Consider the following 17,029-nt stretch of genomic DNA (forward strand, 5'->3'; position numbering starts at 1 on the left):
ATTGAAATGCTATGCGTACTACATATTTTATGATTCCATTATGTAGCATTTTCGTTTTAAAAAGTTAAACTGAATTTGAGTAAGACCAATTATTTTAGGTATTTTTTATATTGTGTGGAACAGAATGAAAATGGATGATTTTTGTTTATACATGTATATGTTGAATTAATTAGGTACCAAATAAAAAAAGTCTTTGGTTACTTACATTACGAATGCGAGATGATGTAATTTCTAAATTAATGTGAAACTTGACATTGTTTTTGCTTGACTAAAGCTTCAATGCTAAGTAAAATTTGTGTTATTTGTAAAGTATCCTCCAAATGCCTATCAGTCAGATGTGTTCTAGTTTTTGATTTTTTATTCATTCGACTAAACAACTGTTCACATATGTAAGTGCTGCCAAATGTGGAAGACATGAACAATGCATGTTTGCGTATTTCTGGATACTTTTCTTTGGGTACATACTCAGAATAAAAATCAATTAATGAAGTAATTTCAAAAAACTTGCATTTAACTGCAGAATCACATTACAAATCTGCAAATTCTAATTGTAGCTCTGGTGAAAGACTTTCGATATCAACCGAGAATGGTGAGGAAAACATTTTCAAAGAAATTTCATTCTCGCGGAAGTTGGAAAATCTGCTTCTGAATTGTATTCTCAGATTTGAAATGCACTGTACATAATCGCCTGGTTTCCAAGTTGTAGATCTAATTACCAACTCCAGTTATTTATGAAAATGTATGAAGTTTTTTTTATGAAATTGACGTTCCCAAAGGACTAATTTAGTTTCAAATGTTTTCACGTCGTAAAGATTATGGACAAGTAGGTCTTTTCCCAGTAAGTGGTAGTTTAGATCATTCAGATGACCAGTCATATCGACTAGAAATGTGAAATCTCTCACCAACTTTTTATCTTGAAACTCTCCAATAAGTTTTCCTTTGGATTTCATGAATTCATTAACTTCCTCCTTCAAGGAAAATTGGCTCTGAAGCATCTTCCCTGGCTCAACCAGCCTACTTCTATACAAGAAATAACATCGCCATGCTCAGCTTCCAAATCTTTCAAGAACTTTTGAAACTGTCTATGGTTAAGTCCTTTAGATCGAATGAAGTTAACTGCTTTCGCTACAACAGACATGTGCAAAACGTTTTTCTCTAACTTTGAACAAGTTTTCCTGGTGTATGATGCAGTGAAAAGCAATCATCTTCATATTTGCACATTTTTCACATTTGACTTTATCAATGTTATTATCCCAGTCTTCTGACTGGTCATAGAGGAAGCACAGTTTGTAGTTATGGCAGATAGGTTGTCTAAGTCCAACTGACATGTGGCCAATATTTTTGCCAAACTTGAATATAAGTCAAAACTTCCTGCGGTATCTATCCTTAAGTGCAACGACACTAGCTAACTCCTCAACAATTTTGAAGTTTTTGTCAATACCACAAATGAAAATTTCTGCTTGTGCAGTATCTGTTCCATCCCTCGATTCATACATAACCACTGAGTGAAACAAACAAAAATTCCTCACATTTGGATTTGAAGGTCTTGAATACATCTGCTGACAGACCCTCCACGCTTTGAGTAATGTTTGAAAGAGCATGAGCCTGTGATGGGCAAAGCACATCAACTGCAGAGTGAAGGCATTCTTTAACGAATTCTCCATCAACAAAGGGCCTCTCACGTTTTGCAATTTTTTCTGGTATTAGTATTATATAACTAACACAAACACAATTTTCAGACTGTTCATTTCTTCCAAAGAATAATGACTGTTGACAGTTCAGCTTCGATTTCAGTTCATTGACTTTTTCACTTCAAAAATGTTTCTCCAATCCAGAATACTTTGCATTATACTTGGTATCATAATGTCTCTTAATACTGTATTCTTTCATCATGGCTCTCTTATTCTTTCACGCACGCTCTCATTGCAAATAAGACAAACTGCTTTAGCTTTGTGTTCAATGAAAAAATAAAGGGATGACCACTTTCCTTGAAAAAAATCTCATTTTTCATCAACTTTCCTTTTTTTTGCTATCACGGTTCGCCATCATGCACTCATTTAAAGATTTCTGATCAAAGGCTTCAAAGACGCAAATAATCTAGCTGTACCAAAAATATTGTGAAATTCCTTCTTCCAACCAATCCAGATGCATACATCCACCTGCTTCTTTCTCAACCATTCGCCTGTGAAATACGGAAATTCCATTCATTTCTATTTTCTCCCACTCCAGGAGGATGGGATATACTTGAAGTTATTTATGGTGAAGTGTGTGGTGTGGTTTCTTTTGCGTTAAAGGCCTTATTAAGTAGCTAAATACTGTACACTGATCAGTCCGTCCTTGTTATAAGTCTATATGGAGCTGGGTGGAAATCTTTTTACCCTATTTTTGAATGATAGTGTCAATCGATCGAAATGTTTTGGCGGGCCACGGGTTGAAGACCCCTACTCTAGATAAGCAGCATTGAAACATCTTTCTGGCTGAAATATTGCTTGCCTTTTTCTTAACTTGGGCCATTACTATATAAAAAGAGAGACAATATAGTATACTAAATTAGCTGTTTTCAATTTATCCAGATGCTCTTGAATAAATTTATGAATAAAAAGCAATAAGAATGAATCATAATTTTGGACACCTACCATTAATTTTTAAAAATAACTAATTTATATTTGAAATTGGAATAGGAAGAAAGCCTAGCTTGCAAAACCTAGTGATGGTAAGTATTAGGGCTCCGATTTCTGTCTTTGCCTATTTTGCTATTTTTACGTGATAGAGCATATTTTTAAAATTTTAAGGCATTTTTTTGCATAATTTTCAGTAAAAAAGTAAATTTTTTCATCAATATTCCGATTCCACTTCAGATTGGTTTTTTTGTCTCCCACCTCTGATGAGAGCTCTTAGGGCTATCTAGGGTTTTTATTCACAAAAAATGGAATGTCATTGCTGATTGGTAAAAAATCCTGAAATTTGAGTTTTTCAACCAATCAGCAATGACATAGGATTTCTGGAGCATAAAAATACTAGCCCTTCAACGACTCTGGTGTGTGGCTGTAAATAGATTATCATCTGAATCAGTGTCTGTGATGGTAACTGGGGGAATTTTTCAGATTTGTGGGAAATTTTGAGAGTTTTCATCAAATAAAAAGAATCATTATTTAATTTTAATTCTGTGTGATGCTTTTCTAAAGCTAAATACAGTACTTGGCTATGTGTTTTTACCTATAGATGGGGAGCACATTAATTCTGAATTTGTGGGGAAAAAAATTACTCAAAAGGAAAATTTTAACTCAATGAGATTAATTAGTAAAATGAAGAATTTTTGTTCATAAAAAAGTAATGGTTCAAAATAGTTTAGACTGCATCAACACACTTCTCGTTATTATATTATTTTGTTAAAACTAATGTTATGTGAGATAGGAATAAAAAAATGTTTAGCAAATATTTAGTTTTTTAAGAGCATAAATGTATTTTTAAAAGCTATTAGAGCATAAAAACCTTAGCCCTAGTAATTATTTTTTGAAGAAAAACATTTCTGAAAGCCTGATGATAAATATTTTTTCTCTTAAACAAAGAACTTAACACCTACGGACACTGAAGGTTCACAATTTCATTATTTATGGGTGTGTGTGGACCATTTTTGATTTATTAATTTTTTTTTCTTTTGCTTAGTTCGAGGGTTCGAAAACTCATTTTGTGTCATTGTTTTGAGCAGTCATTGTAAACTTTTGTTTTGGATGGAAAAAATAATTTGTATATACAATTGAATCCTGTTTTAATGAATACTGTTATAGAGAAAAAAATCTCAATTAAACGAATACTTAAATCCCTCAGATAAGTTTTAAGGAACAATACAAAGACCCAGAATACCTTTATAATGAAATTTCATTGTAACAAAGTGATTTCCCCAGTCTCTTAGAGTTCATTATAATGGATTCGACTGTACTTTTTCATTGTCTTGGATTACCATAATTTTACACAACTATAGTCCAAACATCCTTGCTCACTAAAACATTGATAATCAAAATGCTAACAATATCTAGTGGACTATTTAAATACTAAAACAAATAGTATAGATCAGCGGTTCCCAACCGGTGCTCTGCAGTGCTCCAAGGGCTCCATGTACAACTCCCAGGGGCTCTGCGGCGACTCGAGGAAAATAAAATGAATCAGTAAATTTGATATATAAGTATATAAGAGAGGCCTACAAGGCTCTGCCATAAAAAATTATGTACGAAAAAGGGCTCCTCGAGTCAAACAGGGCTCCGCCATAGAAATTATATACTGAAAAGGGCTCCGCGAGTCAAAAAGTTGAGAACCGCTGGTATAGATAATACAACATGTAGATGTGGTTCGATCGTCCTCTGTCTGATATTTTCCCTGCAAATCAGCTGTTAGTTGGGGTTATGTTTTTCACGATATCTTGTCAGCTGCAAACTTTCTCGGCTACAGGTTACTACAACAGGCTGTTCTGTGCTATTGATGCAGGTAATTTAGTATTTACAAATCTTTAATAAACATTTTTACAGTTGCATGTGTATAAAAATATTTATAGGGCAAATAATAGAAAATTGGACTTTGCTCTCAACGATTTTTACGGACCACTAGCTGTTACCCGGGGCTTCACTCGTGTTGATTTGGTAATCTGAAAATTACTCACTCATGATATAACATTCGAACCCCTCTTGACCAATACCTTCTAGAGTAGAAGGCCTTCGCCCACGATATTTTCTATGCTGTGACGTCACCACACTCCGGCTTAAACGAGAAAGAGAATTTCTTCTTCTCGGTATTCTCCCCCGATCCACGCTCTGCTTCTCCCAAGAAATCGCCATTAACGAAGGCACGTGGTCGTCGATTAGATATTTTTTTATAGAAATATGTCTGACCCAAAAGTATCTGTATTTCATTTTCCGAAATGTGAAGATCTGAAGAAGAAGTGGTTGAATTCCATCCAAAGAAAGGACTTCGTACTGAATGATCGCAGTAGTGTAAGTGCTCATTTCGTAAACATTATATTGTTTTATTCTTTAAGAAAAATTAAAGAAAAATACAACGGAATGCAAAAAAATCAACTCCGATATTAAGAAGAAATGGGACAAATAGTGATTCGGCGGAATAACCGAGTACCAAATATTCAGATAATGTTTTGGCCAGATATCAAATATTTCGTGGCCGAATATTAATTCCCTTAAAATTCATCACAATTGTAAATGAAATTAGTGTTTTTAATTAAGAAATGAAATTATTGGTAATTTTAAATATTGAATTTTAAGTATTTATTAATTAATATTTATAATTTTAAGTATTATAACTTAATTAATAATTAATTTTTTTATTTCAATAGATATTGAAAAACTGGTAATTGGGAGATATTGCCATGATACTGACAAAATTTGACAATGATACATCATAGTACATTAATATTACCAAATGATTTTTGTTTTTAATTAATTACAATTTCATATCCAATCAAGGAAATGTAAATCATTATTTACTCCTAACTAGTAATGCACCATATAATTTATGAACTAGTATTTAACTAGTTATAATAATAGTATATTATATATAATTTAGCAGCAGATTATTTGTCCCATCTCTTATGGAGAACAAGTAATAGTCAGAGACTAAATTAATTTCATGTTATTACCAATAGCCATCAGTCTGATTATGCTTATTTTATGTCTAGGTATGTGAACTGCATTTTCTGGCCACGGATTTGGTAACAAAATCTTCGGCTTTTGATGATAAAAGTGGTAAGACTTTAGCAGCTCTGTTGAAAATTAAGAGAAGAAAGAACGCTGTGCCATGCTTCTTTGAAGGATATCCCTCAACTTCTATGACACTTCCAATTAAACGAAGGTTATCTCCAAACTACAAAAAACACTGAAAGAATGAACGCTTAAAAACGGCCCTTGAGGAAAGTGTGACTGATGCAGCAACATTTTCTCAACAGCAACAAATCAGCAGTATGGAAGATCTACAGTGATGTGTTGAAACATTTGGTCTTGACAATTTTTATGAAGTGTCGAATCAGTGAAAAATTTTGTGTTTATCATTTGGATATACAACCATATCCACAGATTTCGCATTCAGTGGTTGTAAGTAATCTTAATGTTTCTGTTTATCTAAAAAGTATTGCATTGAAAAGAATTTCAAAATTTACCCTCCCATATAAGTTCACAAATTTCAATGACTTAATTGATATATTAGACACACTTAAAAGTATGAATCCTATGTGTGAGGAAAAAATTCCTCTAAAATAGATTTCTTCAATGATGTGTCTGTCTTCTTTGAAGACTGGTGAAAATGAATTACTGATAAATTTTATAGAGGAACAAATTAAGATTGGTCGTTGTGCAAAAAACAACTTGAAATACTCTAATGACATCATATATTTGCTACTCTGTTACATTCAATTTCGCCACAAGTGCACAAATTTATAAGATCTAGCAATAAAATAATACTGCCTCATCCATCAACTTTGAGGAAAATTAGTCAGCGACTACTAGTTTCACCAACCGAGGAGGTGAGTCAAAATTTCTTGATGTACATAAAAGCCAGAGCAAAATATATTTCTGATGCAGATAAAGTTATTTTTCTTGTTGACGAAATTTACATAAAACCTTATTTTGAATATAAGGGAGGTTCTGTTGTTGGCATGGCCTTCAACACAGAAGAAGCTGCGAAGAGTGCTTTTGTGTTTATAGTTTCCAGCCTAATGTCCCCTTTTAAAGAAGTTGTGCATATTTTACCTGTGTTCAAGATAAATCATGTATTGTTACGTAATGTTATCCTAAGTTATTTTAGGTTTAGAAAATATTGGTTTCACAGTTATTGGGGTTGTCACTGATAACAATGCTATCAATAGAAAAGCAATGAGCTTGTTCACAAAGCCACATAAGAATTTATATATGTATCCCCAGCCTCAGTGTCCATCGAGACCACTATTTTTTGTTATAGTGTGTATTTGTTAAAAAATATCAGAAATAACTGGTTGAATCAAAGAAATGATGGCAAGTGCTATTTTTACCTGAACTTTGATGTTTCAGTTGACAATTTTTGTACAGCATCTTTTGCATCATTGAAACAACTGTATGACAGACTCTGCAAATGTTGTCTCATATGCAAGAGGGCTAACATGAAAATCTCTGACCTTTTAATTTAGAGAGACGAAACATCAAACTTGTACTCAGTCTTCAATTAGTTTGTTTGCGAGGCTTTAAATATATTGGGTCCAGACAGAAATATCCCTCATTTTACTGATACTGCTGAATTTATCAAAGTAATCACAGTAATCAGATAATCATAGTAATTATCATATCACATATAGTAATAAATGATATATAATAATCAGAGTAAGCATAGAGAAGTTCTTGTAAACACAGCTTTTACCACCTTGGAAGAGTTTGAAATTTTAGGAAATGTATATGAATGTTGTAGTGGTCACAGGGAAGCTGATATTGCTCAAAAAATTTTATGGATTTCATCTAATATTTTACTCAAAAATATGTGTATGAATAAAAATGATTTGGTGACAAAGAAAAAAGGGGAAATTAGGAATGAAAAATGTGCAAAGAGGAAACTTGAGTGTTTTGATCAAGTTCGGTAAATGTATAAGTAATGGGCCATTTAACATTTAATTAGTTAGCTCCCAAACTTGAAATAATATTTACTCAATTACTTTTCAATATCAGTCAAACATTTATCCATCATTATCAGCTCAAAATTTCAAATTCACCTTAAATTCATTTTTTATTTTTAAATCTTTGAAATAAGTGTCTTATTACTGGTACATTTTACACCTCCCTTTTTTTCTTAAAAAAAAGTTATACATAAATGATGGTGGTTATGATTTTAGTCGTTCACAGAAAATTGGCATCAAGTTCTGAATATATATGTGTTGCTCACATGCTTTCATGAAAAAACTTAAATGCTCAGAGTGGAAAGAGTATCTAAGTACTGAAAAAGAAATGTGTTTATGTGTGAAGATGGAAGTTTCATAATCATACAAAATTTGGTTAAAGGGGTTTGTCGTGTCCAACTCCTGTAGTTGTTAGTTATGTTCTATATAATGACGTTGTGACTGAGAAACTGAAAAATGATGTTGAATTCATGTTTAATGCAAATGTTCAATTAAAGATTGTTTTTCAATTCTAGCAAGTTTTATTTCTTGTGTAATTCCATGTGTGTAGGGAAAAACATTGGATAGAATTTTTGCTCCCCAGCCTAAATAAAATATGAACCTGATGATATTTATAATCTTGAACATAGATCACACTTTGCTTCATAACAAACCTCAAAATTAATCTACGTATTCTTGGTTTGTTTTTTTTCTGGCTTATTTCTAAAGAATCTTCGAATAAAAATGAATTTTTAAGAGAAGTTATAAATAATAAAACAATTTTATGCAAAGAAGGAACTGGTGACATTGAAGAAAAAAACTATTTTTGAAATGGATTTTTACTACTTGAATGTTATGAATTTTTGTACGAATGAGAATCATGCAATCTATATCTAATCCATAGTTTCCATTGAAATTTTCTGGAAGGAGCAAAGCATATTTGTTCATTCGTTCTTTTTTCTTCCTTTCAATAAAATACACATTACGTGAAAAGTTTGTATATACTGTATATATTTTTTAAATAAAATATATAGTGAATATTACATATGTCTATCTTAATGAAAAATAAAGGATATTTTATATATACTTAAATTTTGGTATTCAATGGATATTTTTTTGGTTAAAATCAACAGAAATGAAATTCCGAAAAATTCTCTTGGGGAAATTTTGATGTCAAATGGTAATTTCTTCAAAGTTTTCGTAAAAACTCTGGCTCTAATTGATACTAGAAAATAATGTTGAATTATGAGTATAAACTCGTCCATTCGAGTGCTAAATTCTAAGGTAATTCAACCTTTTTTTTAATAAGAAAAAAATATATATTACAGCGGGGTGGGTCAAAAAAAAATATTTGTATATATAACGGCGTTACAGTGTGTGGTGCTGCTGGAAAACGATCTTACAGGGAAGACGATTCTAGGACGGAATTCGATGACGTCACGAATCTCGGGGTCAGGCCTTCTGCTCTAGAAGGTATTGTCTTGACCCCCTTGTTGGATGAATTTTCAGAAACCCCATCTTAGTGAGTATCTACATTATAAAATTCAATACTGACTAAATTTCATATTTATGTCTTCAGCAATTTTGGCTGTGTGATGATTGCTCCATACAACCTTGAGCCCCCTCTTCCCATTACAGTGTTGAATTTTTAAAAATCACTTCTCAGTGAGTCTCTACATTACAATACAAGAATACTGACCAAATTTCATATTTATAGCATCAGTGCAGAGTTTATTTTTATTTTTTGAAAAAATCGATTTATTTGATTTAAATCGGATTTTTTTTAATTTAAATCAGATTTTTTTAAATTTAAATCACAATTTTTTTTTATTTTACTGATTTTTTTTAAACAAACTATATAATATACAGTAAAACCTCATTAAGTCGTCACCCTAATAAGTCATCACTCCGGTTAAGTCGTAATTTTTCTTCAGGCCCTTCCACCTCTCATAGACAACAATGTTATTAAACCCTAGTTTATTCGTCTCTAATTTTGGTTAACTCGTCACTATGAAAAAATTTGAGAAAGTGGAACAGACTATTTTTATGGGTCCCATTAAAAAAAATGAGCTTGTAAACAGCATTGCCATATGCTTAAAAGTCAACAGAAAATCCTATATACCCAAACGGAACATTTTAAGTAACGAAAGTTACGCTGGGGAAGTTCATTTGCCAACTAAGGTTTTTGAAACGTTGGGGACTGTTCGAGCTGGATCTCATTTCTGCATGGGCTCTATTGGAGAAACTGCTAGACACCCAGGCTCTGTAGCAAGAAGCAGCGTAAGCACTTCTACCCCCAGAGCATCTCCGGCAAAACCAAAATTTATTGTACGTCAAAGATTACACATAGTGCAAGGAAATCAAAAATCGAATTAATCAAGTTAAAGTGCAACGGGCACGGATAATAATCATAGAAATCGTGAACTCTACTAATTTAGGGCTTGAAATTTAAACAATATCTTTGTTGAAAAAAATTAGACATTCTTTCCCAAGTTGAAGTCTGCTGTTTATTTTTCCCTGCCCAGGGCCCCTCCACAGAGTCATAAGTGTTTGAGATTACTTTGTAGTTGCATCATAAACTACTGATGAAGAATTAAAATACTAAAATTGAATTTTTTTGATGTATATGTAAAATTAATGTGCAATAGAGAGTTCTATTATGAAAAGCTACTTATAGCTTTAGACTAACAGTTTCTCTGTTAGTCTAAATTAAAAATTACTAGTATAAGTCAAAGTGTACTGTATATTTTACCACAATGATTTAACTAATTAGAGATAAAAAAAGGTAAAAAATTGCTATTATTTATTCTTTCGCGATCTATAAATTTTATTAATATTGTTATTTTGATTCATACTTTAATAAATTTCATATTACTTTATATTTATACGATTTTCACAACATCGCACATTGAAACTGATGGCTCTCCACTTAAGCCGTCATAATTTTTTGATAACTTGAGGTGACGACTTATCAAGGTTTTACTGTATATATATTACTAACACACTAGTCATTAATCTATGGTTTCTTAAAAGAAAATAAAATTAAAGAAATTTAAACTTACAAAAACAATGACTATTTAAAAAATATTTGCAAACTAAAGATAAAGAATCATATACTTGTGAAATATTTCAGAACATTTTATTAAGAAAAGGAAAAAAAAAACACTTCTTGAATAGATATCTTACATCAAGTATTAAATAATTTTACCCTTTGTAAATAATTGTTCATTTGTTTCATTAGAACTCTAGTTTGAATGCTTTGTCTACTCTTAATCTGTTTCGATGTTTGTAATGAACTGCACCTTGGAAAAATCCTTTCAACACAGGCATCAATGATTTGGCTGTAGTTAGCATGTTTACAAATTACATATCCCTCTCTGTAATTGTATCTTTACCCAAAACACTATAAAAACTATTCCACCACTCAAAATCAGACATTGTATCAACAACCTTGGGTGAAAAAAAATTATCATGAAAAATGGTTTTAACTTTCCCAAATGTTAACCCAAATGTTTCCCAAGGCCATTAAAGTTTGAATATTAAAATACATAGTTTCTTACATTACATTTAATGTAATACAAGAAATCAGAGCCACATTTTTGTTTGATAAATTCAAGACCTTTATTTCTCTCTTCTTTTGTGGCATTAGTTCCCTATTAGAAGTTAATACGGATAAGCTTAGAATAAATGCAGCAAAATGTGCATCTGTTAATGATTGTTCATATATATTTTTATACTCTGATGACAAAATCTTTTTATTGTTTAATGTTGAAGTGTCTTTTATTTTCAATTGCAGCTTTTTCCATGCCAATACACATTCAGCTATGGAGCAGTTGTGTGTGTGTGTGTGTTCCTTTGCACAAAATCGTTAATTTTGGCTATTAGTTTCAGAATTGCAATTATGTCCTTGACATTTCTTTTTGAATCAATATTTAAGATTTCACTAGAGATGTTACTGAGATCTGTGGTCTTCACAAACTTTGGTAACAACTGACAAATTTTTAACATAATATTCAGGAGAATCACAATAAATATTCCATCATACCTCTGTAGGAAGACCAATGCACTTCCACCTTACACATAATAACATGCTTTTGAGATGATTGCTGAAGGATTTGGTTAAAACTGATTATTTGGTTAAAACTGATTATTTGGTTAAAACTGATTATTTGGTTAAAACTGATTATTTGGTTAAAACTGATTATTTGGTTAAAACTGATTATTTGGTTAAAACTGATGTAACAAAGTATGTTACAGTATATTTATACTGTAACATACTTTGTTACATCAGTTTTAACAAAATCTTCGGCTAACAAGTTTAAAATGTGGGCACTGTACCAATATGTAAGTCCCAAAAAGCCAAGCTTTCCATCCAGAGTCTTTCTGGAGGAAACCATATTTGCAGTAACAAAACTTGATATGCTACATTTGAATTTTTCTTCTGTTGACTTCACTGTACTAAAAACCACATTTGCTAAATACTTTCCAGCATGTGATAAGCCGGATGTGTCAATGGATGGCTTTACCACACCGTTTGATAACACAGAATTTATTCATTATGTATATCCATCCATCTCCATGCAATTTTTGATTTTCTATGTCAACTTTACATCCTCGAACTTCATCATTGTAAATCTTGGGTAACCATTTATCAGCTAAATTGGTATGACTATGGTATCTCTGATATTTGATATACATATTAATATATATATTATAACTAGCTGATACCCGGCGACGTTGCTCGCCCCGTAAAAGATTTATATGTATATATATATATATATAACTTATTAATTATTTCTTAATCAAAAAAAATTCTGCATCAAGTAAGAAAAAATTACCTTTAAAAAATTACTTTAAATATTTTAATTAAAATCTTCAGGCAATCGCTTGTGGGTACACAATATTTTTTTGTTTTCCCATCTGGTGTGTAGATTTACAAATTTTTGGGATTACCAACACGCGAACAGGCGACGAAAAGATGTCCGTGTGAAAAACAGGGCTCAAGTAGGTTGATACCTGCCACTGCTAACGACTGGCCTTGCGCTTTGTTGATTGTCATGGCAAAAGCTAAACGAACCGGGAACTGTAATCGCTTCGAAGCGAATGGCATTTCTTCGGTGATAATTGGGATACGTGGAATGAAGACTTCTTCTTTTTTCACATCCAGTTAGAATCGTTGCTTCAATGATGCAATTTCTTCACGCAGAGTCTGTTGCCATTGCAGAGTCTCGATGTCTCCAAATTTCTTAAAAGCATTATAGGTGCTCCGACTTTGAGGGTCAAATTGTGTGGTGGCACACCCGGAATATCCAAAGGAGTTCAGAAATTCTGCAGGATACAGAACTAAATGTCTGTGACAGAGTCAACCGATTTGTAAGATGTGGAGTCTCTTGGAATAATTTTAAGGATTTTTTCGTTGATCTTGTTCACACTGTGATGTTTCGGTGCCAGAATCGCTCTCAGAAAGCCACTCATGGTTTTGGTCATTTTGTTGAATGTTTGGGAAGACTTTGTCTGCAAGTTCTTGAACTGAGTTTAACAACTGGCAAAATCCATCTGGGAACGTAATCGGTCCAGTGCTTGGGTCTACTGGTTGGTCAACTGATGTGAAAATGATAGCAGTGATGAGTCATTTTGCAGTTGAACTCGCATGTTGGTGGATAATGATAATTTTTTTAACTTCGTGCCAGAGTATTGATGATTTGAGGCAAGCATTGAGTTCATCAGTTGACGTTGAACATTTTTATTCCCCGTTTTGTCAGCGACGTCATACGTCCACCTTGTGCAGCGAATATTATTCAAATGCCTTTTACGCATTTTTTAAATTGAAAATATACCTCTACGATGGGCAGTTGATGAGATAAAGGCTGCATTAGCACTTACAGGACACCCTGTATATAGGCTAGCAGAAATACCCGGCGCTTTCCTGGTTTTCTCCAATCACTGGGAGGATTGGAAAAGTGACAAACCGTTATAAAGGAATAAACTGTTATAATAACAGAATTAAAGGTGTGACAAACCATTGTAAAGGCATATATTCCCGTCTGAAACGCATTGTTGGAAACCACGGTAACCAAAGTAAACGTTCCGAAAGTGATTGTTGAGGCCCCAAAACCATTGTTGCCCGACAGTTTTTTGCCCATTTCGGGCATTTGCCCAGCTCTGACGAACTTTTAAAGTAGCCTACGGTTCAATCCCGGACCTGTTTGGTATATATGCCAAATCTGGCGACGATCGGCCTAAAACTGTAGATTTGTATAAAGAGCATACATACATACATACATACTTTCACATTTATATATAAGATATTATAAAGATGTTTGAAAATATATTTAAATTAATTGATACTTTTAAAATAATTTAATAAAAATTTAAATCACTTTAAAGCAGCATAAATAATTTTATTCAATTACAACAGATAATTTCTCATATCTGAAAAAAATTGATTTAAATCAATGATTTTTTATTGTAGTTGATTTAAATCACTATAACCCTGCTTCAGCATCTTCGGCTTAGCGTGATTTCTTCATATGACCAACCTTCCCCATTGAATCCCCTTTATGACTTCCCGTAGCAGTCGAATTTCGAAAAACCCCTTCATAGTTAGTCTTTACGTCATGAAACTAAACTTCTGGACATGTTTCGATTCCAATTGATTTTTTTTTTTTTTTTTTTGTAAGAGCAAGTGGTAGCATTAAAATGAATACGTAATTTGCCTGTCTTCTGCAAATTTGTGTTATTTTCTTAACTATGGTTCGTGAGTGATTTATAACACAAAATATTTGATAGACTATAGTTGGGACTCCATATCACAACTGTGGTCCAAAATTTATTTTTTTAAAAATCCATATTTGAGCTACATAAGGAATAAAAAAAAGTGTTTAATATTAATGCTTGATCTTTTCACAGGCAATATCAGCAAAAAAAAAAAGAAAAAAAATTGTTGAGCTTGAATACAGAAGTTATAATGATAAATCTAGAAAATTGTGTTATATTAGACCATATTTGTGTGAAATTATGGTATTCATTGCATAATAACTAGACATTCACCATTCAAAATTATGGTGCACTTTTTGTGTATAGTTGAAACAACAGTTTGCATAACAAAGCAGTTCGATATGGATACATAGGCCTGTTCTATGCTTTGTGATTCTGTGCTGCCTAATGGCGTTCAATTGTCTTCTTCAATCCTGGACATGCAGAAGCATAAACAATGTTTACACATCCCTGCAAAAAAGCTAGAAATGAAAGGGCTTCATTTGCCTAAAATGATGACGTTGAATTACAAAATGTAAAAAAATTCCTTTAAAAAAGGATGTACAGCGCAGTGAAACCATCTGATTCACCTTGACTTATTTAAATTGGTCTGTGTAATTTACTGTGCTTTTAGAAGTGGTCTTAAAGGAGCATCATTCTTGAATAATCGTAGTTTGCTGTGCATCAAGAAAAAGAGTTGACATACTGAACTTTGGAAGATTCCGTGAAAAAAAGACGAATGTAATAAGTGTGGGGAGAGACGGAAAATAATTATCTGTGGTTGTTAGTACACTGTTTTGGCCCAAAATTGTTTTTTCTTACCAAGTCATTTCTGTCATTTTGCTTTGGCTCAAGTCAATCTTATAGGATACTGAAATGAAAAAAAAAAAAAAATTATTTTTAAAATTTTTTTAAATAAGAAAATAAATTATTTTGTGATATTTGGTTTTTTTGTTATTGTGCTGTGATTATGTTTTCTGAGGGGCCCCTACCTGGTTTTACTTTTTCTAATTTTTGAGTGGGAGCCCTGGGTCCCACTCAAAAATGGTATGCATTCCGTATGTCACTGTTGTTAGAAATCCTTTTTAGAAGTTAACCCCAATGGAATGTGTCCCATTGTATTAAAAGGTACCATTGTTCAAAGGTGACTGTGTTATAGGAGGTTTCGCTGTATAGCCATGATTGTTTGCATTTATTGTTTCAAATATATTTGTGAAGCTTCCATTGTTTAATACACTTGGCTTTATTTTTGTTGAAAATTAAAATAAAATACACTGCAGATTTAAAAAATGTGAAGCGAATGTACAAACTGATTAGAGAAATATTTTTCTGCTATCATTTTTGTTCGCAAGTTGAGAGGAACAGAGACTATGAAACATTGCTCCACAATATGAAACAGATACTCCTGAATATAAAACGTTATTACATAGGTGCAGACGTGAAATCGTTGCCAGTTGTTCAGTATATATGAACTCAAGCCCATGTGCAGGAGAGGGAGGGTTGCATTGCATTGTGTATTCATTAATTATTGGGGAGGAGGGGGGCTCATCCCCCTTCACAAAATTTATTGGAGGGGCTGAAATTACCTCACAGACCTGCCAACTCTCCGGATTTAGGCGGGTGACTCCAGATTTTTCATCCTTCCTCCCGCTCTCCGGATTTGTTAAAATTTCCCCGGATTTTTGCAGAAAATTGGATTTTACTCAAGCTTTTACGTAGTTGTGACGTCAATGACTGCTGTCATCGTTAGGGGAAAACATCCATAGAGGACAGTCATGGTCATTCCCATCTAGCAACTGTACAAAAGTCTTGGTGACTGTATTTAAGCAACTGGCAAAGGCGTGACTTTGTTTACGTAGCGTTTATCGGCAATCATTTATCATAGGCATGACCTTGGTTGCCGAAATTCCTGTATAATAGTTATTGTATTCCATTAACAGCCTGCGGTAAACACAAGTTTTTTCATCTGCAGCTTTGTATTAAATATATCTAAAAAAAAACAAAAAAAACATTAAGCTATATAAAGTTAAATATAAAGCTTTTAAGAGTTCATATACCCAAGATTATTTATCACTGGTAGCATCCACGAAAAGAAACACTTATGTTTTATGAACAGTACATGTTGATGTGATTTCTCTATTCTGCATGGAAAGACTGACATGGAATTATATTCTGCTCGGGGGGGCAATGCAAAACCTGTCTTGTGGGGGGGGGGTGGAACTTTTTCTCAATTGATTGAAAAGCAATTTAATTTTTTTTTTGTGTGTAATTTTTTTGATTGAGTCTATGAGTGCTGGGGGGGGGGGGGGGGTACCCCCTTCGGGAGAATCTCCGGATTTCTCGATTCTTAAAGTTGGCATGTCTGACCTCAGCTTCTATGTTCCGGTGCCTATAGATTATCTCACTCTTTAAGAACTGGCTATCCATCCAATCATCCTGAATAAATCTGTCATTCTTTCATAATTCGAATTACATGTTCATATTTTTTTTATATTCAAACCTCTTTACGCTGTGTCTGTTCCATATTTCCCTTAGATGCAGACATCAAGCAGCAATTAAGCAGCCTTTTTTATGTTCGTAGAGTTACTGAAGCCAGATTAAAAAGACTGAATGAAGGAACAGTAGATACAGATTCTACTGGAATGCCCACAGTAA

General features: G+C 32.8%; 1 protein-coding gene across 4 annotated transcripts in view; it reads left to right on the plus strand.

The window, feature by feature from the left end:
• Positions 1–17,029, plus strand: part of LOC149088357 (sorting nexin-13-like) — a 360,452-nt gene that overhangs the window by 182,065 nt on the left and 161,358 nt on the right. For all 4 annotated transcript variants that reach the window (XM_089247374.1, XM_089247371.1, XM_089247378.1 and 1 more), the window contains one exon: positions 16,910–17,025. In XM_089247374.1, the coding sequence (XP_089103500.1) occupies positions 16,910–17,025 (116 nt within the window). The remainder of the gene's footprint in view (positions 1–16,909; positions 17,026–17,029) is intronic.

Source organism: Pholcus phalangioides, unplaced genomic scaffold (assembly GCF_987345545.1).
Source record: "Pholcus phalangioides strain wild (caught in Gottingen) unplaced genomic scaffold, Ppha-v1.0 ptg000003l_1, whole genome shotgun sequence".
In the NCBI taxonomy this organism is placed as follows: Eukaryota; Metazoa; Arthropoda; class Arachnida; order Araneae; family Pholcidae; genus Pholcus; species Pholcus phalangioides.